The sequence below is a fragment of the Molothrus ater genome, chromosome 3, assembly GCF_012460135.2.
Source record: "Molothrus ater isolate BHLD 08-10-18 breed brown headed cowbird chromosome 3, BPBGC_Mater_1.1, whole genome shotgun sequence".
NCBI lineage: Eukaryota > Metazoa > Chordata > Aves > Passeriformes > Icteridae > Molothrus > Molothrus ater.
Genome location: NC_050480.2, coordinates 20718773 through 20744249, shown reverse-complemented (window position 1 = coordinate 20744249; position 25477 = coordinate 20718773). Strand labels below are relative to the sequence as shown.

At 37.5% G+C, this 25477-nt stretch overlaps 1 protein-coding gene across 1 annotated transcript in view; it reads right to left on the bottom strand.

The window, feature by feature from the left end:
* USH2A (usherin) overlaps positions 1-25477 on the bottom strand; it is a 375273-nt gene that overhangs the window by 211532 nt on the left and 138264 nt on the right. Inside the window, exons 27-31 of the mRNA XM_036380788.1 lie at positions 19940-20213; positions 16756-16959; positions 16552-16632; positions 14045-14230; positions 2267-2380 (exon numbers count right to left, since the gene is read on the bottom strand). Coding sequence (XP_036236681.1) covers positions 2267-2380; positions 14045-14230; positions 16552-16632; positions 16756-16959; positions 19940-20213 — 859 coding nt within the window. The remainder of the gene's footprint in view (positions 1-2266; positions 2381-14044; positions 14231-16551; positions 16633-16755; positions 16960-19939; positions 20214-25477) is intronic.

The following is a 25477-nucleotide window of genomic DNA, read 5'->3' as shown; positions in this document are numbered from 1 at the left end:
TAAAGAATTTCAATGAGAAGCTACTACCAGAATGATTTTTGGTAAAGCTGAAATTTCAGAGAAGATTTTATATCTGCAACACACCAGAATTTTGAGAAATCTCCTATATTATGTGAGGATTTCTAGCCAAACAGAAACCTCTATGAAAGACAGCAATATACTCCTTGCTTTAAGGAGAATAATTATGCTTGTATAAGTTTATCTTTCCAACTTGGTAACACTGATCAAGGTGAGAGGTACAGGATTTAGTGCAGTCCTTTTTTGAATACAAATTATTTTCTCTTCTTTCATAGTTTTTATTCCTAACTATGAAGTGATCATTCTAACCACCAATGCAGGTGATGTGTTCTTAGGCACTACCCCTTGTTTCAAACTTTTTATATTTCAATACACTTAATAGTGTTTGTTTAATGTAGTTTTTATGTATATAATATACTGGAATTGGCAATGGATAATAATTTAAGAGTCAAGTTATTTCACTGTTCCAGTGAGTTATACATTAGAAGCCCAAGGAATCCCAGTGAATATCGCAAGGGGAACAGAGCTGAGGCCTTAGTCTGGGAGAAATATCTTGTAATTTACAAGCTCTGTACTAGCAATTTAAAACAATAACTAGCAGTGCCTGGCAATGTGAGAACAATATAAAGTAATGAATGTTTCAATAGGGAAACAGGGATAGCTGGAGGGTGTGATATGGTGTCTGTCTTTTGTATCACCAATTTATTGTTACTAAGAGCATGCAACAAGAGAGTCCAAAAATAGAAATTCCACACATTGACTTTTTGTTCAATTCTTCTGAGGGATAAAACACATGTTCCCCATGGCTTTATTCAATCTCTGGGGGAAAAAAATCTACTCTTGCCTAAACCATTCCATTATGACAGGTAAGGATTTTTGCTTTATTCACTAAGCTAAGAAAAAGGATATAAACAGTTTATTTTTAATTGCTATGCCACAGCAGAAAGAAATACACAAATACTGAAATAATGTGTTTCATGTTTACATCACAGGGTCCATTAAATATTTGGCTGTCAGAGGCGGCACCCTTTCATGGACAATGCCACCAGACAATCTCAGTTTATCTTGAGCATCCAAGAGGCAATAACTGGATTTTGGTTTGATTGGTGCTGCTGGCAATTACTGACATGGTCACAACAAAACTCTGTTCTAGTGCAATCTTCAGCACTCTCCTCATCACAGCAACACCTTGCATAACAACCTGCCTTGGCAGCAGTTAAACACTTCAACATCCTTTAATTATTATGGCTATAATTCACATGACTTCATGCCAAAATTTTACTTTCTTTATTGGTACTGTATTACAACCCAGTTTACATGAGAAGATAAAACAAAGAACTGTGAGAGGGAGGGAATTTTGAAAACTACTTTGCATCATGGAAGATTAACTACTGTCCAATAAATACACGTCAAAATCTTCATTATTCTACTAGTGTAGATTTGGAGTAACTGATTATTTTAACTGGATTAATATGGCTTTAGGATGACAGAACCAGGAGATGTGAACTTTACATTTCATTGAGAATAAAGTTAGATATGTCACTGATATTTTTGGGGCATTTGTTTTAGTAATTGATGTGCAATACATATCAGCCTAGGCTCTAAAGTCAGAACTGAAAGCATTTTTTCTTTCTTTGTGCCCTAGCTCTTAATGTAAGCATAGGATGCCTTAATTTACACTCACAACCTTTAAGATTGAGCACAACAACACGTAAAAGTGTTTAGGAAAAAAAGGGAAAATCTGAACAGCAATTAATAAATAACTCAATTGACATTTGGCAGTTTCATCACACTGACATAATTGTTGCCTATTGCTGGTGTTTAGTGGTTAAAAGAAACCATGGAAATCAACCATTTGATTCTCAATTTCATACTGTGCCATACAATCAATTCTTTTTAGTCAGACTGTCTCTAGATTTACTTCTGAGCCATAGTAAAATGAGGAAGCTTTCATTAATCTTTCAGATGCTTCATATTAATGACAAGGCTCTTGCATGAACAATGTAACAGCAATTAAAAAGCCCATTAATCTGCATTACAGCTATTAAAGATGCATGTCATTAAAGGGTATGGAGTTTGATTCATTTTCGCACCCCCCAAAAAATGGAGCAATTATGGTCTGGCAATGCACTTTGTCATCAAATTAGGTTGGGGTTTTCCAGCAAATGGCTTTGCAGCGTTTAGCTCTTCTCCTGTTTTATTATTCATGACTGAAATGTGGAAGTCAAGACCTTTGAAATTACTTTACCTTCTTGTGGAGTGGAGATGTTCAATGCATGCAAGCTCTCAGTACAGCCAGCCAAAGTGCAAGCAGTTAGGGTTACAGCATAGTTTGTGAAGGGATGCAAGCCCCTCAATATGCCTGCAATACAAGCAAACAAGGTGTTATGCATGTACAGTGTACAGACTGATTGCATGCAGACACATGCAGAGGGAAAATAAACTTTTGTATTATGGGCTCCCACTGTTACAGGTGGAAAAGAAAAATCATTTAAAGGTTTCATTGCTACTATCCATGACTTAAATTTTGCAAAATAATTTAAGAGCAAATTATATTTTATTCTATATTCAGTACTAAATATGCACCTGTGTTTCTTTAGTCATGCTCACTGAAACAGATACTACTTCAAAACAGAGGTGTATATTTTAACGTGACAATGAAGGAGTTTTTTCCTTAATCTATGTCTCAAAATTTTTTCAGTTATTAATCTTATTTTTCCAAGGATTTTTCATTGTCTCCCAGAACAAGTTTTTTTAATGAGTCTTCTCCAACAATGTCCCTATTCATCCATAAATTGAAATGTATTTTTTATGAAACATCCCACTTTTCTTCCATTCAGTAGCAGCATACCAACCATACATTTGCTATGCTAACAGCAGTAACATAATTCAGGTGACATAGCACCCAAGGGTTGACAAGAATAAAAGATCTGAGGCCTTATTCTATTTCAGGTCCTGCTTATGCTAGTGAAGAGAAGTTACTAAATTCTCACATATCAATCAGCTCCATGTTATAACAAACAATAATCACTGCTTACCACCTCAGGAAGTTTTGCAACATTTTGAACTATCATACACAGAAGGATTACAAGGGAAAAAATTTAGTTTATAGTCTTTTCAAGAAACATCAGCAGTTCCCACTTCAAAGTCCAACAACAAAGTAACATAAAATCTAAATACAGAAGTAATTAAAAGAAGGCCAATCCATGCCAAGTTTTATTTCAAACCATGTTCTCACCTCGACTGTCACAGCTCCAGTAAAATCAATGTGGTTTCATTAAAAAAATAAAATTTATAGTAAACTGTAATATTTCAAAACTGCCCAACACTTGGATTATGCAAATCAGTTTAAAAAACAATAGCACATCAAAGAACTGCAATTTGTGGCCAATTGTCCTACGGTAGAAGAAGTCTGAAAATCCCCTCAGCACTACATGTACACAAACAGGTAAACAAAATTAATCCTTATTACTTATTGCTCTTCACTGGGTTACTACACTAACAGAATGCAACATAACTGCGTTTCATTAAAAAAATATTTTTTCCCCTCATAAGGCCTTTATAATCACAAAAAGGCCATAGAGAATTTTATGTTAACAGCTACTACAGCAAATTATTATTTTCTGATTGTGTTTAGTAAAAGGTGTGTTCACATGGAAAATATGAGATTAGCTTTCACTGAATTAGTAACATTTATGCTTTTTCTTGCAATCAATCAAAAATTTCAAAGGTTGGAATAGAAATGATCTTTCTATTTGAATTCTCTGGGGTGCACTTCTATTCATACAAATAGAGAGATATTCAGAAGTAATCACTTTTACATCAGAGTATTGTTAAAATAAAACCAGTTGACCAGCATCTGCTTGCTCTGATTGTAGTTTTGATTTTGCAAATCCCCAGTGAACAGTGGAGAGCTGTGCTGACATCCAATCTAAGTGTGACAGAAGAGAAAAATGCTCTGTTGGTCACCACCACAGAAATGTCTCTGTAATCTTCCTGTGAGGGACAGAGAACATTTTTAAGAACCATCAAAAAGATAGAAAATAGGAAATAATGTTTTCATAGACTGCTCTGAGTTGAAAGGGACCATAAAAATCATCTGGTTCCACCCCCCTGCTATGGGCAGGGACACTTCCCACTAGACCATGTTACTCAGAGTCCCATTCAGCCTGACCTTGAACACTTCCAGGGATGGGACATCCACAACTTCTCTGAGCAACCTGTGCCACTGCCTCACCATGCCCACAGTAACAAATTTCTTCCCAATATCTAATCTAAATCTAAACTCTTTCAGATTAAAGACACTACCCCTTGTCCTCTCACTACATTCCCTTGCAAGAAGTTCCTTTTCAGCTTTCTTGTATGGCCCCCTTTAGGCATTACTATGCCTGTTAAGTATTGGAAGCCACACGAAATTGTGCATCACAGAAATTCTATTAGTCAAAACACCATCTATTTTACACAAGACAGTATTTCCACTTATTTCCAGATCATAGAGGGTTAAACCCAGGAAACTATAAAATGTGCTTTGGGAATTACCTCCACAAATAAATACAAGTAGTAGCCAAATCCTCTAACTGTGACATTTGCAAGTTCCTGGCCAAGAGGAGCGTGGCACCGTATACACGCCGTCTCTCTATTCACTCTGCAGTGCTTTAGGAAGCAATTTGGTTTGATTTGTACATTTAGCACTTGTAGCATTTGTTTCTTATGAAGCAGTAAATTAATGCTCCTTTCATTTCCTCATGGAAGACATCCTGTAGGGTTACCAATGGCTTCAAGCACTGAGAGCTGCAGAATATCAGACATCCAAAAAGATGTCAGGATGTGTAGAAGGTTTGGATTGGACTGTTTGGTTTACTTTTGACAAAGTAGGGAGGTTTTATATGAAGCAACTGTAGCACAACAGACTTCCCATTGTATAGGTAGGTTTGTGAAAGGCTGAGATAATTTGCATAGGGAAAAAAAAGGGGAAACAAATAAACCCTTTTGCTACAGGAGGTTTTTGTTTAAAAAATTCATTCAGCGAAGGCAGCAACTTAAATTTTTTTTTTCATTTCCTAATTAATGTTTTTCCTTCACATGTACTTTTGCACTATTTTTTTTCAACAAAGAAACAGATGTGCATAGGTAGGCAATAGAAAGTGCACAGATTTTATTTACATACTTCAGCAAACTACTTTTTCTCAGCTGCCATCCTATCTGTTTGGCCAGCATCCACTGTAATCTGTTCTCCTTCATTATGTTAATCTGTGGGCGGAAAGATTTCTGTCATCTTCAAATCGCTTGTACAGCAATGGTAAACACCTTGGCCTGTCTGTAATTGGACAGGTGTCTGCATTGGTGTCACCCAGCTTTTAATTCAATTAAAGAACTGGCTGCTCTGCTCTCATTACCCACTCATTTCCCCTGCACTTTCAGTCAGTCAGTGAAATTTACACTCAGCACCTGACTATGCTGAAATACAAAGTCAGCAGTCCCACAGCAAAGATCATCACTGATACACGAGAATTAATTTAAAGAACAGCAAAATAAATTTTGAAGTAAAAAATAGCCTATGATCCAATGAAGTTGGCTGACAGCTTTAAAAAAACTTTCCCTAACTCCTCAATTATCACACTCTCAGACTGACATCTCTTGTCTATACACAATAATTGCTGATCTGGTAAGAGTCCATCAGGCTTTCCAAGATGGGGTGCTAACAAAGCAAAATTTGGCCACACCTGCATGCATTCTATTAATGCTAACAGGAGAGAGGTGGATAAATTGTCACTTTGATCAGGAGATAGGATTAGAGACATCATCAATATTTAAGAAGAGGCTTGGCCTCACACATTTGGGATATGGGTCCTATGCATTCAGTCTGACACTACAGAGCAGCTGAATCCACCTGAACTCAAAATTTACATCATAGACTACATTCAAAGCCTTAAAATCCACATGGGGAACTGGAGATGCTAAATCATTTTAACACACCACTCCTATCTGCCCAAAGAACCTTTGGAAATAAATTAAAGTTCTAACACAGACATTTTGACACAGTGACCCCATGAAACTGAATAATGTCATTTGTTAAATATGAATGTAAAGTTAACAGTCTAAAAGAGTGATCTGGAATCACACCTAGAACATTAAGCCCACTTTATATGCAAAACTAGTATTTAATTGTCTATACTTTTATTTAAATGGTCTTTAATTATTTGCAATATCAAAAGTCAAGGTTTAGAGTTGTGCAAGAGAGAAAATGCTAGGTTCATTCTATCAGTGAAGGGATAACAACATGGATACGGGGAATAGCAAAGGGGTCAACAATGAATTTATGGTAAAATGGGTGTGCGGGCTAGTCAAAGGTAGTTGCATATTTAGGTCCACTCCATTCAATGTTCTAATGCATATAGTATATGAGAATTTTACATATGCAGCTTTTTTCCCTTCACTTTTCCATAAGGCAGATATTTCTTTTGTTCACTACCTCTCAAAGGGAGTTCTCATACATTTAGATAATACAGCCATATTCCACAGCATTGTGGCACATTTTGAGTGGAAAACTAGTACTTCTCATCAAAAAAAAAAAAAAAAAAAAAGTTTACTACTACAGTATGGGGGCTAATATTCTGTTCATAAAAACTGAGTGAATTACTTTGCCAATGGGACTTTTCTTTGCCATATTTTTTCATTCTTTCCTCCCTAACATTCTATTTCATGAGGACCTATTTTGAAATACACCTACTGCAACTGAAACAACACTTGACCTTTAGATTTACCTTAATTCTTGTGTAAGCTTTAAAAACAAAAATTACCAAATCTCTTCTCCCCAAACCTAGATTATTTAACTAACTTGAATGCCCGAGGTCAAATAGCATCTGTCCAACAAAGTCACTTGTGTGTCGAGATGCATCATTGCCACAGTACACTTAATCACAGTCCACTGATCAGAAAAGGAAGTCCTCAACTGACTTTGTTTTTGACAGATTGTAGCAAAAACTGTTTAAGTACATGTGTCTTCCACATAAGCAATTCTGAACCCAAAGCCTGTGCACATCAATCTGTCACATACATCTGCATTTTTAAAGCATCTTCTAACTAAGGATAGTATGAGTCATAAAATGAAAAACTACTCAACAGGAGGGCACCTATTCCAACTCTTTGGCTTATAAGAACAACCAAAAGTTTCACTTTAATTTTTGCATTTAGGTGGCTTGAAAGACCCTTTTTTTTCCAACAGAAATACTTCATAACAAACCATGTACAAGCTCCACTGTCTTTGAAGATGCAACTCAGTTTGCAGCAGTTCAAGGAAGCCTGCTACATTCCCCCCAGCACAGGGAACTCCCCAGCTGTTTCAGTTTGCCCAAAACCTTAACTGAACAGTGCAATTTTGCACTGTTAATTAACCACAGAGAGTACTAGCTTTGTAATATCTATCACTGTTTAACCCTCAATCATTCCAAATAACTTAATCATTGCTTATTTTCTGCAGCATGATTATCTTTAAAAGTTTGTAGAGAAACAAAGAAATACTGTTTACTTTTTTGCAGATTTTTTAATCTGTCTATAAAAGCATAACAATCCTTTCTAGCCTGAAAAACATTAAGGAAATAACTTCTTTTTATTACTAAAAATATGGGTATGTGTCTAAGAGTTGATGTAATTTTGATAAAATGCTCAGACTTATTTAATCACACAATTTACATTTTGTAAGAATAAATTTATATAACAGCATTGGACTGCAAACAAGATTCATTTAGGTCTAAACTCAATCAAGTTTGAATCTTAATACTGTAGAATATTAATATAATTTGCTTTAAAATTCATATATTGAAAAATATGACACTAGTCTACTAAAGCCAGCTAAATGAAAGGAGAAGGGAACCTACATTCTGCCACTCTGACTTAGAGTCACTAGGAGCTCGAGCACCCCTTGACAACTCACAGAAACCTAATGGGCACAGACAGATCTATCAGCTACCCCTTGTTGCAGTAGCTGCTCCAGCCAAACATTCTGATCTACATATGAAGTTTTACAACTTTAGAAATTTGTCTCAGCTTGGAACAGGGATCTGGGAGTCCTTCTAGTGCTCTGGCCCTACATACATTTATCTTAGTTGGTTTACAACAATCCCTTTCTATAAATTTTAAAAATCTCATTAACTGCAGTATAGGAATGCTTTGAGTGTAAAATATTTGTACAAACCAAGAGCTTTCAAGTCATTTCAAGTGCATGACAGTATTGCCCAAGCAATTCACCAACAACTTCACACATCAAACTCTCCATTGGTGGTAAACTGCTCATTTCATCCCATACAGATGAAATAAGCCTGAGAGAAACAACATTTTCTAATATCCATCTCAGACAGAGACCCCTGAATCCCATCAGAGGGACCAGTCAGGGTGCAGGGGCCAGTCCCAAAGCCACAGGCTGCTTAGGGAGGGGACTGGCAGAGCTTTCTCTGAGAGGGACAATCTCAACTGACAGCATTTACAAGAGCATGGGCATTTGCCAGGCTGGCAGCGAGCTTCCCCCAGTGCTATGTCCCCACTGTCCAGCCCTGGCTGATCTGTCACTGGCAGGTGGCCCTGTCTCCTCTCCTGAGACACTCTCCAGCTAGAGAGTTTTCAAAACCACAGCACAGCTCAGAGACTTTGATTAACCATATTAAATTATTAAATTAACTTTTCCTGAGAAATTCATCTGCTGATATAAAAGACTAAAAGGTGAACAGTAATTACAAACACGTGTCACAGGAGGAGGGAATGGCAGCTGTCAGCCACAATTTTCTCATTACCACGTGTGCAGCCACAACATCAGTCCTTGGCTATTGCAGCAATGACAGGTGGAATGAACTGCAAAATCATACAAACTTGAAAGACAAATCTTTAAGAGGAGTAAATACCAATTGTGTGTGAATTCTTTTGCAGCACATTTTATTTAATTATTATTTGTAGGTATCATTAGAGCCCACAGTTTAGAGGCTGGTCAATCCCTTGAATTCTACAGTGAGAGAAATCTGAATTCTAAAATGGGGATTTTGCATGTGCTTAACAAGAGAAGTGTCAGAAGACTGTGATGAGTGGCACAAAACACAGAGGCAAGACAGCTGGGCTGTATCCCAGGGTTCTGGGATACCATTCAACACCTTTATCAATGACTTGGATGATGGGGTAAGTTTGCACCCTCAGCAATTCAGGATGATACAAAAAGGGCCACTAAGATGGTAAAAAGACTGGAGCACATCTCTTCTGAGAGAGAGTGAGAGAGCTGATCATCTCAGGAAAGACAAGGCTCAGGGTGATCTATCAAAATGTATAAATACCTTATGGGAGGGAACAAAGCAGCAGCCAGACTATTCTAAGTAGTGCCCAGCAACAGGACAAGAGTCAATGGACACAAATTGAAATACACGAATCACAGTATCAGAGAATATCCTGAGTTGGAAGGGACCCACAAGGGTCATGGGTCACAATGATCTTAGAGGTCTTTTCCAGCCTAAATGATTCTGTGATCACTGAGTCCTGCTCCTGCCTCTGCACAGGACAACCCCAAGAATAACACTACGTGTCTGAGAGCCCAAATGCTTCTTCAACTCTGGCAGGTTTGGTGTTGTGACCGCTTCCCTAGGGAGAAAATTAAATTCCAACTGGACACAGGAAATCACTTTTTACTGCAAGGGTGACCAAACCTGGAACAGACTTCTCCTAGAGAAGTATCTCCATCTAGAGAGATATTTAAAACTCAGCTGGCTGTAGTTCTGGGAAACCTGCTCCAGTCAACCTTGCTTGAACTGGGGCAATGGACTAGATAATCCTTCCAACCTACATGACCCTGTGATATTATGGATTCCAAAGGAAAGTAGAAGAAAAAGCTGATCACAGACCACACGGAAACAGTGTGTTCTAAAGCTTCTTCCATTTGTTTAAATATTGATTCTAACTTATATTCCAAATTTTGATGTCAGCATGTGGGATGCACTGGAATGCAGAAATAAGCAATCCAGTCTTTAGGAAAAAAACTCTTACATGTGGTGACTCTGTACTTCCTTTACTACTTTGCATCCATGTTATTACGTGCTTCTCTGAAGGTATGATGGGCAAGCATGGTGCTTTTCAAGAACTTACACTCGAACTTTATAGTCTCATCCTAGAATACAGATACTGAACACTATGTTGAAATATATCACCTTATCCAATAAACTCCTGGTTCAACAGTCAGAACCTCATTTAAAGGATTTAAATCTGATGAATATTCCTTTCTTGGATGAAAATGAAAAAACAGTTTGACATTTTGGAAGATTACAAGGGTCAGATTTTGAAGGATTTTGCTTTCTGAGGAGTCAGAAATAGGCCTCTGAGACTGTGGGATTATGGTCATTTAAAGACCTATTTTACTTTTAATATTTAGCTCAGCTTTTCTTCTTCTTGACAAGGGTACAAGAGGTTCTTCTGAATGTGACACACACAGTACAGCCTTCTGAGAAATGGGTAATGCTCTTAACTTTTTGTTACTGTGCTCCAGTTATGACTCAGGACCCTAGTGTAATTGTTCAAAAGAATTTACAGTGCAAGTATAAACCAAAACACAACAGATGGGCCTAAAAAGCTGCAAGGAAAAAAACAAGAAAGAGGGTTGTCAGTGCCCTCAGATACATTTCAAGCAGCAGATAAGCAGTGGCTAGGCTTGACAGGGAATGAAAATTTCAAGGAGGGCATGGAAAAATACCATAGATTCTTCATTAATGATCCCATAGAGAGCTGTGGTGCCTTTCTGCTGTTGCATTAGCAAGCCTGGCTGTTTGGGTTACTGCAGCACTTTCTCATGGAACGCAACAAAAGAATTTCTAAAGAAATGTCCCTGAAACTAGGGAGAGAACAAGCAGAAATATTCATTCACAGCAAACTGAAAAGTAAGCAAAGACAGCACCATCTGTGTGGTTCTATGTTTATGTTAACTTTTGATTAACCAGGAAAAATAATTCATTAGGGAAAGATACAACGTCTCCTGCGAGTTTTGTATTTGTGGGTAACTAGTTCTCAATATCCACTGACTTGCTCACCTGTGTAGTCTTCACTGAAATCAACAGACTGAAGTAAAATGACTTTGGATTGGTGATTTAATTTACACCTGTCTCAGCTCTGACCTCACCATGAGGACATGAATTATATATTTCATACAATGTCAAAACTGGAAAATACATAACTATACTATTGGGCAGGAGTTATAAATAACAAGAGGAAGCACATCTTACACACACAAAACTGAACTGGAACAATTATTCTCACAGCAGTTACAGAAACAGAAAGAATAAATGTATTGAAAAATTAAGACAATTCTACCACAGACCATTAAACAGGATGGTCCAGATGCAGTTTTCAGCTGAAGAACTCCACGACCAATCAGCTGAATTTGTACTTACAGGAAGACTCATTCTATGCTTAGCACATTTCTTACACTTTCTTCTGAGCATCTAGAGAATCACAGAATATTCTGATTTGGAGGAGACCCACAAGACTCATGGAGTCCAGCTCTTAAGTGAACGGCCTGAACAGAGATTGATCCCACAGCACTGGTGTTACTAGCACCGTGCTCCAACCAACTGAGCTCATCTAAGGGTCATATTCTGACACATAGATCAGTATTTGAATACAGACATTCTTACCTTCTTTGGGTCATATGAGCAGTCAGTGTGCTGCTGTGGCAAACAAAGCCAACAGGATGCTGGATTGCATCCACAAGGACATCTCCAGCAGAGATAAAGAAGTCATTATTCCCCTCTACTTAGTTCTTGTCAGGCCACACCCAGAACACTGTGTTCAGTTTTGATCCCTACTGTGTGAAAAAGATGTGAACAGGCTGGAGAGAGTCCAGAGAAGGGAGACAAAGAAGATCAAAGGGTTAGGTAGCCTGTCAAAGAAGGAAAGACTGAGAAAACTGGGTTTGTTCAGCCTTGAGAAAAGAAGGATCAGTAGAGATCTTATCACCATGTTCCAGTATTAAAAGGGTGGCTACAAGGAAGATGGAGTCTCCCTTTTTACAAGGAGTCATATGGAAAAGACATGGGGTAATGGGCACAAGTTACTCCTGGGGAGAATCCAACTGGACACAAGACAAAAAAATTCACAATGAGCACAATCAGCCACTGGAATAACATTCCCAGGAAGTGGTGGATTCCCCAGCTCCGGACACTTTAAGATTCAGCTGGAAAGACTTCTGGACCATCTTGTCTAGACTGTGCTTTTGCCAAGAAAGATTGGATCAGATGATCCTTGAGCTCCCTTTCAACATGGTATTCGACAATTCCATAATTTTATTTTGCATTATTTGACAGCTCTGTACAACTCCCTGACAGGAGGTTGTAGTGAGGTGGGGGAATGGTCTCTTCTTCTGTGCCTACAGTGAGAGGACAAGAGTAAATGGCCTCAAACTGAGAAAAGGGAGATTCAGATTAGATATTAGAAACAAGTTTCATTGTTTGGGTGGACAGGCATTGAAATGGGCTGCCCAGGGAGGTAGTGGAATCACTATCACTGGAGATGTTTAAGAGATGTCTGGATCTGGTGATAGGTGATGTGATTTAGTGGTTACTGTGGTGGTGTTGGGTTCATGATGGGCCTTGATGATATTACAGGTCTCTTTCAACCTTGATGATACCTGCTGTAATAGGCTAAAGAACCAGGATCCATTTACTGTCTTCATTTAATGTGAAGGTAAGTTGCTTCTACTATCTCCTGTAAGCTGCAGGCAGATAACCTCTTACCTATCCAGCCTGGTGCAGACATTTTCATAACCCTGACAGATAATGATGGCACAATGCCAAAATAATTAAACAACATTTTGATTCTGGCCATCAGCTATTAGCAAGTTACCTAATCCATATGTCTCAGTCTTTAATTTCTACCAGTATAATCTATACTGTCTTGTAGCATAGATAAAGAATGTCGAAATCAACAAGGTCATTAAAGAAATCACAGTAAGGATAGAAAGCCCATGCAGTTCTGGTAAGGTCACTACTCACAAATAATTAAGATATTTCAAACCAAAGAAAATAAAATATGTGCAAATTATCCCTTGAAAATGTATCCATAGGTTATAGCAGAGAAACAAGACAAACCATATACACTTATGTAAAAACTATTACCTGGATTTCAGGAAATAACACACTGCCTGAGGATTAAAACACTTTCCAAGACTGTTGTACTGCCCAAACCTGAGCCAAACCAAAGCGCTAACTCAGAGCATTGCGTCATTACCACTTTTTGAATTGTAATAAATTACAGAATTGATGTTAGAGATCATAAAAATGAATCTATTGGTCTGTACTATTGCCCCATTGAGTCATCACATAACATAATCCAGATTCTTGTCTGTAACGTGCTTCCTTCCCAGGGAACATTGTAGCAGCCAGAAAAGGCAGTTTGTTCACAGAGAACAGAAAGCCAGATCCATGCAATCCTGGCAGGACGAAATGCCCCAAAATTTTCTCAACAACATTCTCACCCCATAAACACAAAGCCATGAATTTCTTAATTCCATAATAACCTACCTTCACATCCCAGTGGCATCAACCACAGCATCTGATTAACACAAATGTATGCTAGTTCCTACTGAAATCAGTTAGGTTTATATGATCAGATTTAGACAGCTGTATCAAGTGTTTTCATACATCAGGTCAAACAGTACCATATGGGACCCACAGAATAATTTAGGTGAACTGGATGGAACAATAGGAAAGGGGTTTAAAAAGTCACATATAGTAAGCAAATATAAGCAAACAAAAAAAGCATTTTTCCCCCAGATCATAAATAGTTTGCAAATAGCTTTTTAATATTTGTGCTGTATCTTAATTTCTATTGTTCTTTGAAATCAGTAAATCGCCACAGGGATGCTGACACAAATAATTACCTTTCCAAATGTTATCTATGCTGTGTATACACAAAAACAGACAAGTAGTATTTTATAGATCAACAAAAGGAGGGATAAGCATCCTGTGTTATTAGATATGCCTAAAAAATGGTACTTAACAACATTTACCTGTGAGCATACCAGCGTCAGCAAGCTCAGTGCTGGTGATGGGTACAGTGGGACCATCCGCTTCATATGCTTTCAAAATGTACTTCTCAATTACACCTATGACCCCAGCTGGTTTGTCCCAGGTGACCTCAATGCTGTAACCATTTATACTGTGAGCTCTTGAGGGAGTTGGCACATTTTGTGGAACTGTAGAAGGATAAAATAGAAAATAGAGAAAATGGCAGTTCTAAGGAGACTATTGCCCCTATTCTTCACTTTTAATGGCTGCAGTAAATCAGACTCAACCATTAGCATAAATACAATTTATTAGAGTTGTAACTTTTCAACATTGATTTAATATGACTGCACATCTTGAGCTATTCAGTTTAAGCTATATTTCAAAACCATCAGAACTCCATCTACATAACATTCCTTCTTGTCTAGTTGCAATTTTCCAAAAACATTTCATGTATCAAACATATTTAAGCATCACTTACAAAGAGAGGAGGTGGATTGTATGTAGCTAACAAGCACAGGCATTATAATAATACAACTGAATGAAACAAGGCAGTTCTGCAACAGAGAGGAGTTTGATATTATCAGTTGGGTATCTAAGCCACAGAATGCCACAACGAAATGTTTCTAAAAATTTCCAATCTATTTTAGAGAAGCCCTTCAAAAAATTAAAGCGCTTTCATTTATTTTCCACATGCATATTTTATTTCCACAATATCATGCACCTTTCTTGGGGCAAAGTAGAGATTTTTAAGGCCTTTTTGAAAAATCCTTTGCTTCTGATCATTCCATATTACAAAAGAAAAAACAACAAAAAAAAAGAAAAAGGAAAATTTAAATGTTTTAAAGAACTGGAAAACCAAGATCATATATGCATAGAGTTCCTAATAAAAAGAAATCATTCCATTTCCTATAACCTTTAACTATTTCTTGGATATTACTATGCCAAGTAAAGGTCTGGTCAGTAACAGCTTCATCACAGATGACTGCACAAGGGATACAGAGGAAAGATCCAAGGAACCCTATGGCAGGATGATGGATGATGAGTTTGCTGTAGATGCATGTGGACTCCCTCGCCCTGCTGATGATCACTCGCTTTTCTTACCATCAAATGGTCTATTTTTTGGTAATTTTCCTGTTTAATTTCACTAAATATGAATGCAGCCTTTTTTTTATAAGAAGACTACCAGCAACGAAAGCACAAAAATACCTGGAAGTTTTGATTCTTCTGTAAAGAATGTGATACTCTGAGAAAGTGCTTATTACTACAGCAATATATTGATTTCATTAGTTATGAAGTGTATCACAGGGTGAGGTAAGGTACTGTACAGCAGATGGTCTTCTCATAAGGGATATAACAAAACCAACTCAAAAATAATTAAATACCGCAATTATTGTCCAACCCCAGGGAACATGGACTGCTCAGTGCTGTGGTCAGCTTGCAAACATAAATTTGTGGCAAACCTTACAGTTGTCAGATGGCTGACATGAAAATATGCACCTATTTTGTCCCTTCTGGGTGGCACACAAAGTATAGGTTGCATTAGAATGCATCTGCAAGTCAAATATTTATGCATGTATCACATATATTTTTAAGGTGATACATTGGATGGCATATGAAAAGAATGCTCTGCACAGATGGAATGCAACTGGGCTTCAACTTCAAGAAAAGGGAAAGTTAGCTAAGTAAAATACACAGAACTGCAAATCTTCAAAATCTTACTGGCTTGATAAAAGTTTGCAAAAGCACTGACCAGAAAAGTTTTTAAAATTTTCTTCATAAGATATATGAAAAATTTGATCTTTAATGCATCATCTTCCTACCCTCCACAAGCCATGTGCTTCTGTTCCAGTAAATATTGCCACATTTTCACACACAATCTATGGACTACTCATTAAAAGAATCCTCATTCAGCAGCATTGAGTAGCACACCCATGAGCAGGTCTCCAAGGCACACCTTGTGCCTGCTCTCCCAGTATCACCCTCCTCTACAACTGATTTTGTAGCATTAAATTATATGTAGGAAAATATAAATTTATTTACTCCAGCCCACTCATGTAATGTGACATTAGATGTGCATGTAGGAACACAAACAAATTGTTGCTCTTACTCAGTTAATGCAGCTCAATCCTTTAGTGTCCTTAATTAAATAATCTAATAAATATTTGGAAAATACCTTGAGTTATGAGAAAAAAATATTTGCCTGAACACTTTACAGCTGATGACTGTAATCTGGTACCTGTTCAAAGAATTAAGCAGTTTCACCCTCTCAGAAACACTATTAAGGTTCACTAATCAAAATTGTTTTGGTTGGATTATCTCCACAGAATCACAGAACGAGTCAGATTGGAAGGGACCACAGTGGGTCATCTGGTCCAACCTCCTCACTCAAGCAGGCTCATCCTAGAGCACAGGGCACGGGATTGTGTCCAGGCAGCTCTTGAACACCTTCAACCTGACATTAAATATCTTATGAAAAATAGGAATGAGTAAACCTTGAAATTTTATTTACCTGATTCTCTTGTTCGAGCATGGGTCCATGCACTAGATACTGATCCTCCTTCATTTAAGGCAACCACCCTATAGAGGTATTCTTCACAGGACATAAAGAAGGACAGAGGAGGTAAAAGATTAAAAAAAAATACTGAACACAATAATACATTAGTAAAGAAGGGAATGAAAATTATGCATTTTATGTAAGGAACCAATGCACTACCTGTAAATGGTTGTAGAGCACTCTCATAAACACTCTTCTCTTTTCCTCGGTACACAAGGATGGAGTCATTTCCCCTGCAGTTAACAGCACTGTCAGTTGATAGGCATCCGTCCAGATTGACTCTGACAGCACTGCTGGACACAGATGCCAAGTTAACGACAGCACCTCGTGTAAATTTAACATCCTTCATGCAACCACCGAAACCTAGCAAACAGTAAGGGATTAGTACCACAAAAAGAGCTTCAGTCATTAAGAAATACTTCTGTTCCTTTCAATTCTATATTTTCAACATTAAAGACTGTAATGTGAATATGTTGACTTCCAACATGACATTCTATCTCCACTTTCAAGACACTAAGCTGGTAAATTCCTGCCTTACTGATCAACACTTTCACTGTTAGCAATTCCATCCCACAAGGATATACCTTTCCATTTTCTCTTTCACCACTTGTCACTTCGAAATTATTACTATAAAAGTGATTCTCTGACTTTTAAAATCAGCTTTCTGCTGCTTGCTACTACTTTGTTAAATATACATACTCTCTCAAATGAAAAGAATATCTAGATTAAAATTACAATTAACTTCAGGAGATCAGATGGAGGGATATCAGTTTTGTCTAACAGGGACATAACACATATGCTGTTTATAAACATACTCCAGAAACATAACCCCAAACTATTTGTTTATGATAAAAAAATTAAGAAGCTTAATTATATATTTATTTCTATATATCCATATATTTCTCTGCATATGTGACATTCCTATCAAATTTTCAAATATGTTAAATCAGTTACTTGCACTTACAACACAACTAAAAATTCAGGATGCAGTTGTTAAAACTTTTATATTTACTAAAAAATAATAAATTTATATATAAAATGGGTCTCAAATCTGAGTTGTGGTTGGTTCTTAACACAAAACCTGAGTGAACAGTAACCAAACTGAAGACGTCAATTCATTTAAGAATTAACTCTGTGAATTAAAAATCCCCCGCTCACAGATCAGGGCTTTTCCTTAGCTCTGTGAAAGCTAAAGTATTTATATCTTATTTATATCTTATGTGCTTTTATTGTCTTTATCACTGAAAGATGACAGTTCAGAGTAGTATTTATCCTTAGCCACCTGAACTGAGAATCTAATGTCTATACACAGTTTATGCAAAAAGGGGTAATGAAGGTGGACATCCATTTTGAATCATCCTCTAAAACACCTTCTCTCTCCACAATACAGAGAATTTGGCCTAACTGCTCCTTAAAATGAATATATCCTAATTTAATTTCAACTCCTAGTCCACAGTGACTGGCTCAGTTTCTTAGTCTGTCACAGAAGAAAGAATTAGTCCCAGACCACCCAGGCATCCTAATCATAAGATAAAACGAAGTTGTTTGATTTGCAGTGAGATGCATTCTCTACAATCTATTTAATACATCATTTTTAGTATCATTTAGCTACATTTATCACTATTTAAAGACTCCTCACTGACATCAGCAAAGCAATACTGTCTATTCTCAAGTAGCTGCAGAATAAGTAAAGATAGTACAAATTTTCACAAACATTCCTGCCAGGTAGCTTCCTTTTGAACCTCCCAGGATGGCATGTGATGGGTCATGCAAAGGCTCACAGATCCAGCTAAAATTCCTTGAAGTTGTAACTCGCATAGAGATGAGGCAGGAGGAGAATAATATTTATCACTTATTTGATGTGGGCAAAACAACATTCCTTTATTGAAAAATTAACTATCAAGCAGCCATAGATGGAGAAAACCTTTTCTAAATATTTATTAAATTGAAAAGTCTCTATATTCTATCATCTTACCACTACATCACTGTAGTCCTAAACAAAAGTATGTTTTAAGCTATAATATCTAATCATGCTCACCTGAACCTACATTTAGGAGCACATAAGATAATAACCATCTTCAGACACTCTAAATATAAATTCACGGCTACCATCTTATTTTATGGCATGCTGAGGAGGTTTGGTGGGAAAGAAATATTTATTGATGTGCCTTGATATGCACTTCAGACATTCACTTTATATGTAATTTCCCTAGATTCTTTGTTCACATATCTCTTTGCTGTAGGAGCTGTGAATGCATCCACTCACGAGGCTACACCATCTGCTACACGGCAACACTGACAGGGTATGACTGGCCAGCTCTTTTGGGCCATAAATATTATGCACAAAGAACCTGAAAGAAGATTATATTATATGTGATACCTAGAGTTGGAAGAGCACCTAAAAATATATTCCTGGACTATTCTGTAGCCATGAAATTAAAAGGCTCCAATACAGCTCACTTGAATGTGCACATTCAGTGTGAGCTCATGCGTTCGAAGACACTTAGTGGATTCCCCACTAATCACTTACTGACTGATACACATTTGTCCACAGTAGCTGAAAAATACCCCATGACTGATGAACAGTTTCACAAGTAATGAAAAAAGACACCCAAACAGAGCCAGTTTAGTAGACACTTTTTGCCTAGGCTTCCTACAGTAGATCCTTTTGTGGAGGCCATTAGTATCAGAATGCAATTAATGCTTCCCTCTTTTCCCTACAAATTTGACCTGTTCCAGTATAGAAGAGTCACAGTGATGGTTAAATATATGATCATCTTCCTTCCTTCTGATAATGAGGAAAACATCATGGCAATTGTAGCCAAAATGCAGTTTTGTTCAGGTGTTAATACTTGCTTTATTTTTTGGATAATAATTAGTATTCCCCAAAAAAGACTAAGAAACTCTGAGCTGCTTTTCCATGGGACTGCATCCAGATTCATTACAGTGATTTAAGCTATGTTTACTGTCTCCCACTGGTTTTGTATTCCAGATCTGCAAGTGACACAAATTGATCAAGTAAAACAGATTTCTGTGAACTGGCATTCTCAGATGAAGATCTGAGATCATCTGGTTGGGCCTCTCACTTCACCATTTCCTACACTCCAAGGTCCTCTCTCATCAGTCAGATTGCTTCAGGTATCACTGGAAGAATTTTTATAGCCTCACAAAAGGATCAGGTCTAAGTAAAGCTAGATGGGTAGGGATAACTAGTAGAGTCAAAAGGGGTGGGAGGAAAAATTCATGTTACACATCCATGAATTTAGACTATCAGCAGCAGAATGTCCACCTGGTGCATGACACCAGTTTTTGAAAACGCATGCTCTTTTTGGTGTCATCTTACCTTGTTCTAACCCCAGTTCTCTATAAAAACTCTGAATCTCAGGTGGGATTCCTCCTACGTAGACAGGTGAGTTTACTTTCAGCTGCTGAACACGGGGTTCAAGTGCCTGCTCTCTCAGCTCATTCATAGTGGCAGAAATCACAGAGCCCTCCTTGCTCACGGTGACTTCATTCCACTTTCCATCACAGTAAGACAGTCCCAGCCAGAGATCCACTTGGGTAAAGACAATGCCAGTTCTTAAGAATATGTTTAATATTCCACTTTTCAGCTCAATCTATACATTTTAAAACAGAAAAAGAACATTTTGAAGGAGACATCAAATACACAACAATGAAAGAAAGCTATTTTAAAAAACATTAAGGGAGTTCTGAATAAGATGCAAAAAAGGAATTTTTTACCTTCAGGTTAATACTGTTTACATACAACATGCTAAATACAGTGCATCAGTTAATTCAGAACGTAGGAAAATAGATTTTGATTTTTTTGACAACTGACTTTGGCAGTAATGTATCTAAAAAGAAAAGACAATGAACAAGACTGTTTAGCTTTTTTTGAGAATAAGAAAACAGTACTTTATCTATCGATTCATTTTCAGAGGAATGTAACAAGATAATAAGGAAATGAAATGTCAGACCTGATTAAGGTCTTTTTAATTGGCTGGTGAACTCAATTTCAAATTTTTCCAGCAGACATTGATTCTTACATTCATACATTTCATCCTTATTCTTCTAAATCTTGTAAGAAAATAATTGGTTTTGTATGTGCTCTTTGAGATTAATGTGCCAATTCTCTAATAGAAATACATTTTACTTAAATTTTTCACTGCAGAAGTTTCCAAACGCTTTTCTGCAAGACTCTTTATCCTAACTGACTCAAACACAAGTAGGCTGAGATTGTAAATTGGCACATACAGAACACTAAACATTTTGGGGATGAATTGGAGGTTGAAAAATATGAATATTTCACAAAAAGACATTTCTGCTTCTATGCAGAAACCTTATTAAGTGAAAGAAAAAATGCAGATTTAATATAAATCCTTATCTCTATTATTGACAAACTAACATATTTACTTTACTGATAATATTAATATTACAGTGTTTGCAATTGGATCATATTTCCTCAACAGGAAGTACAGCAAACACCCCAACTGATCAAAGAACTGTGCTTGAACACTATGGGGAATGTGGGTCCTACTTCCCATTGCACACTGACTTCTTGCCCCTGAAACAGAGGGATTTCCTTTATTTGTTTCTTTGGGACCACAACTTTTCCTATTTCCGTAAGTTCAGACACATTTACAGCTAAGGACACCACAATACAGGTGAAGGACTGATAATGGCACCAATGCTGATGAGAACAGCTGGAAAAGGCAGCCCATTGGACAAGTCTCTGCTTTTCTTCACTGGTGAGAATTAATATGGAGCACACTGTGCTGGTGTGAAGAAAGCATTCCAGAGGCATTAGCACAGCAGCAAACCTGCCAGACCTGGGAGCCAGAGAGAGGGCATGGTCCTTGACCCAGGGTCACTACTCAGCACAACCCTCCTCCAATTTACTCATCTTGGCATAGTTTTAAAGCAGGCAGTGAATGATGCTTGTGTTTTTTGTGTTGACCTGCACTGACATTTTAAATGCCCGAGTGCAGCTAAAGATAGGGGACCACTGCTCAGTTTTAACTCTTCTGCATGGTGGAAATAGAAAAAAACCCTAAGTCCTGCATAGATCTGAGCACAGGTACTGAGTACAGGTTTATAAAAGCAACAGATAAATAGTTTGCTTTACACAGAATTCTGGGACCACTTTCAAAAAGTTATTTTTAATCATTATGATTTTTAATCTGTCCTTGGAAAATATATTATAACCTGAAACCAAAAATGCATCAAGATCATATTATTCTGCCAGGTACCTCAGCAGCCACCTCTCAACAGAACCAGATCTTTTATCACAGCTCTAAACCTAAGCAAGTTTCACTTTACTTGTTAAAAGCATGCTTGCTTTTCAGAAATTGGGTTACAGAATTTCATTAGTGCTCTTCCCTATGCACACAATTCTCATTTTCATCTACCTAAGCATGTAAGGTTGGAACTAGGAAAGCCAAAGCTTAGCCTGAATCTGGAAGATAAGAACAGCAAGAAAGATTATTCCACAGTCCCACTAGCACATTGTGGTATATCTCTGAGATGATACAGGGACCAACTCTGATTAATAATGTTATTAATGACCTGGGGAGTAGGATGGGGTATAATCCCAGCAAGTCTGCAGCTGGTAGCAAAGGGAGCTGCCATCGGTATCCTAGACATATAAATCAGCTTTGAAGAACAGTACTGAGTGAGGTGGATCACAAACTGAACACTGGCCACCAATGCACCCTCAAAATAATAAGGACAAACTAGCATTGGGCTAGGTTAGAAAAAAGGTGGGCAGGGGTTCCAAGGAGATGATTCTTCCCCTCCAGTAACCATGTGTAAGAACACATCTGGACCACTGTATCCAGTTGTGGACACTTTGGTAAATGAAAGATACTGCAGCACGCGAGAGTGAATCCAGTGGAGGAACACCAAGCTGGTCAGTGGTTGGAGTACCTTGCACATGAGCTGAAGCTGAAAGGACAAGGTTTATCCAGTCTAAGAGTGAGTGGGAAGAGAACTTAACTGTTCCTCTGCCTTATGAAAGGATACAGAGAAGACAGGCCCAAGACTTTTCTCAGAGGCTCATTGTGAAAGGATGAGAGGCAAAAGACAAGTTTTAACAAGAAACAATAAGAGATCAGGGCAGGCTTCTTCGGGTGTTTTTACTTTTTTTCCTATAATGAGGATGGTCAAAGATTGTAGAATTTGGAAAGCTGTGGACTGTCCACCTGTAGAGAGATGTACACTACTCAAACAGAAAATGCCTGGAGGAACCTTATCAAACATAAGTTGGTCCTGCTTTTAGCAGACATTTGGAATAAATTACTCCAAAAGGTCCTTTCAACTGTGGTTCTGTATTGCACTTCTCTGCAGGAGCCAGTCCCTGCCTTACTCAATCTGCTTATAAACATGATTTTGAAGATGAAAGGAATATCCAGACATAGCTCTGAGAAACAAAACAGGTACAATAGGGGCTGCATTAGAGGCTGAATGACACTTTGCTAAACCTGCGATACAGAACAGTCTCAACCAATGTAGAACTAGAAGAGTGGTCATGGCTTTTGCTCCTTTGAATTGCAAAGTCTTCCTGAGATTCAGAAATATCAGCAGAGACAAGCAATGGACTTCAAAAAACCTATCAAGGACAGGCAGTCTTTGAGTCCTTTGAAAGAAAAAGTACATGGCACTTCTGCTGATATGCAGCCAATCACTCCAGTTCAAAATCTAGCTCAGTTCAGACCTGCCAGCCAGAGAGCAGAGGCCCAAACACAGACCCCTCAATAGCCTTCTCAGTCAGTCACTCTAATGGAAAGGAAACGAGAATGTTTTCTTGACACCTAACAGAGAGAAATTACTGCTAACCAACAGGAATATCACCCTCACTCTCATGTGAGTATCAGTCACTTCTTTGCTAGATTTTCCAATTTGAGTTCTCAAAATTTCACGTTCCTCCTTAGCTCCATCACAGGTAACACTTTCATCTTGCACACTTGTTATTTTACTTCATGCAGCTATTGAAAAGTGCAACTCTTTGGAAAAAGTTCTTGCAAGACTTTTTTCTTAGTTGAAGCTTTGCAGAACCAAATCATCAGTGACAATGTCTCAGGAGCCAGTTACTGGTATTACATAGAAATCTGACAGTGCTTTTGTTGCCGGTGAAGTGGTCAGCATCAAAAATCAGTCATGCAAACTTTATCAGCAGTTGCAAAATCTTTTTGTCAAATAAACTCATGAGGAATCATATGCCAGAGTAAGAGCTAGTGATTCATACTAGTATAGCTGGTCACAGTTAGCTTGTAATTATTATGCCTGGATCCAAAGATAATCAGATTGACCTCGCTGGCTTGAGTTAATTCTCAGGGCATGGAAGTCATGGAAGAAGTGACCTTTATGCACAGCACCTTTCCAAGACATCATTTTGTTCTTGGGCAGAAGAGGAGAAAGAGTCTTTGGCTGTTTGGTAGCAGTCCAGCTGTGTGTGTAGCTGTAGTCATTCCCAAACTATAAAGCTAATAAGAGAGCTGTGACCTATGCAAAGGGAAGGGTCAGGGAATACCTGGCACTCAGGCTAAGTGGTATAGCTCATAATCTGTTTTGCTGTGCAAGTGTCTCCTGACCAAAGCTCCTAACAAAGACATCGTAGTTCATGCGCAACAAGCTACACCCCTCATTTTCACTTTCTATTAACCTCCTCTTGTGAGATCAAGTGTACAGAGAAGCCTTCTGTCATCATTATCTATGAGCAAAACACAAAGCTGAGAGACTTGGAAAAGCATGCATATACTCATCCTCTCTAAAATTCCTCATCTTAAGGCTATGGAGATGTTGAGGTCACGATTAAATTTAGATAAAAGAAATTTACTTGACTTAGGACAAATGCTAAGAAAATGATCCAATTTTCAGAGTTAAAAATACTGTAAATATAAAACTGCCAAAAATCTGGAAGTTTGAAAAGAAAAGGAAATTGTTTTGACTAACTATTTTGTGCTTTTGATTCCACTTTTAATTTATTAAGTCCCCTGTTTCCTTTGTAGTCAGAGTCTATTTTCTCATATTTCACAGAGCAAGCGAGAGGGAACAAGACTCACCTACTACCAGAACCTTCAGAAGAACCCTGTGAATACTCTTCACATAAATAGTGCCCCTGTGCTGTGAATTACACACATACAACCCTTTTTTAGGGTGGGACAGTAGCATACATGTAACATCTTATGCTATTGGCACATGATCCTGGCCATTACTTCAAGGCAAAATTAAAGTAATAACTGTAATTAGCAAGACTTGCTATAGGTAGTCATGATAATTTTTTAACTAAGGCTGCTTTAAAAAGAAGAAGCAATAGGTTCTAGCAGAATTCAAAACCCAGGAAAAAATTATCTGCTGGAAAAGTCAGTAGTATAAAAAGTAAATATGGAGTAAGTTATAATTGACCTGAAAAGGAGGAAAATATATTTATATGGTTTAGGTCAGAAGTTTAAAAGAGAAGGCCCATTAGACATAATGCCACACAATAAAACAGGTTGTGACATGACAGCCATTAGCAAAACAGCTGCATAATAAGAAATAAATAAATAAATTAAATTCAATAAAAGTGCAGAAAGAGCAGATTGGGTCATAAAGAATAACAATGCTCTCAAAAATTTCTAAAAATAAATTACTGCTTCTTGGAACAACTGAAAAAATGTATTTTTTTTCCATGTCATCCTCTGTAATACCTACTAGTTGGTGCAAGTATATTTGACCCACTAAGCAGTGGTAACCACAGTCTAATTATACTCGAAATCCTTGGGAAAGAAAAGTATGAAAATCCAGAGTCACACAGCTAATAAAAGAATTTGAAAAATTAAACCAAACATATTAAAACTTAAACAACATATTGGAAATGATAGAAGCACAAATAATTCTGAGC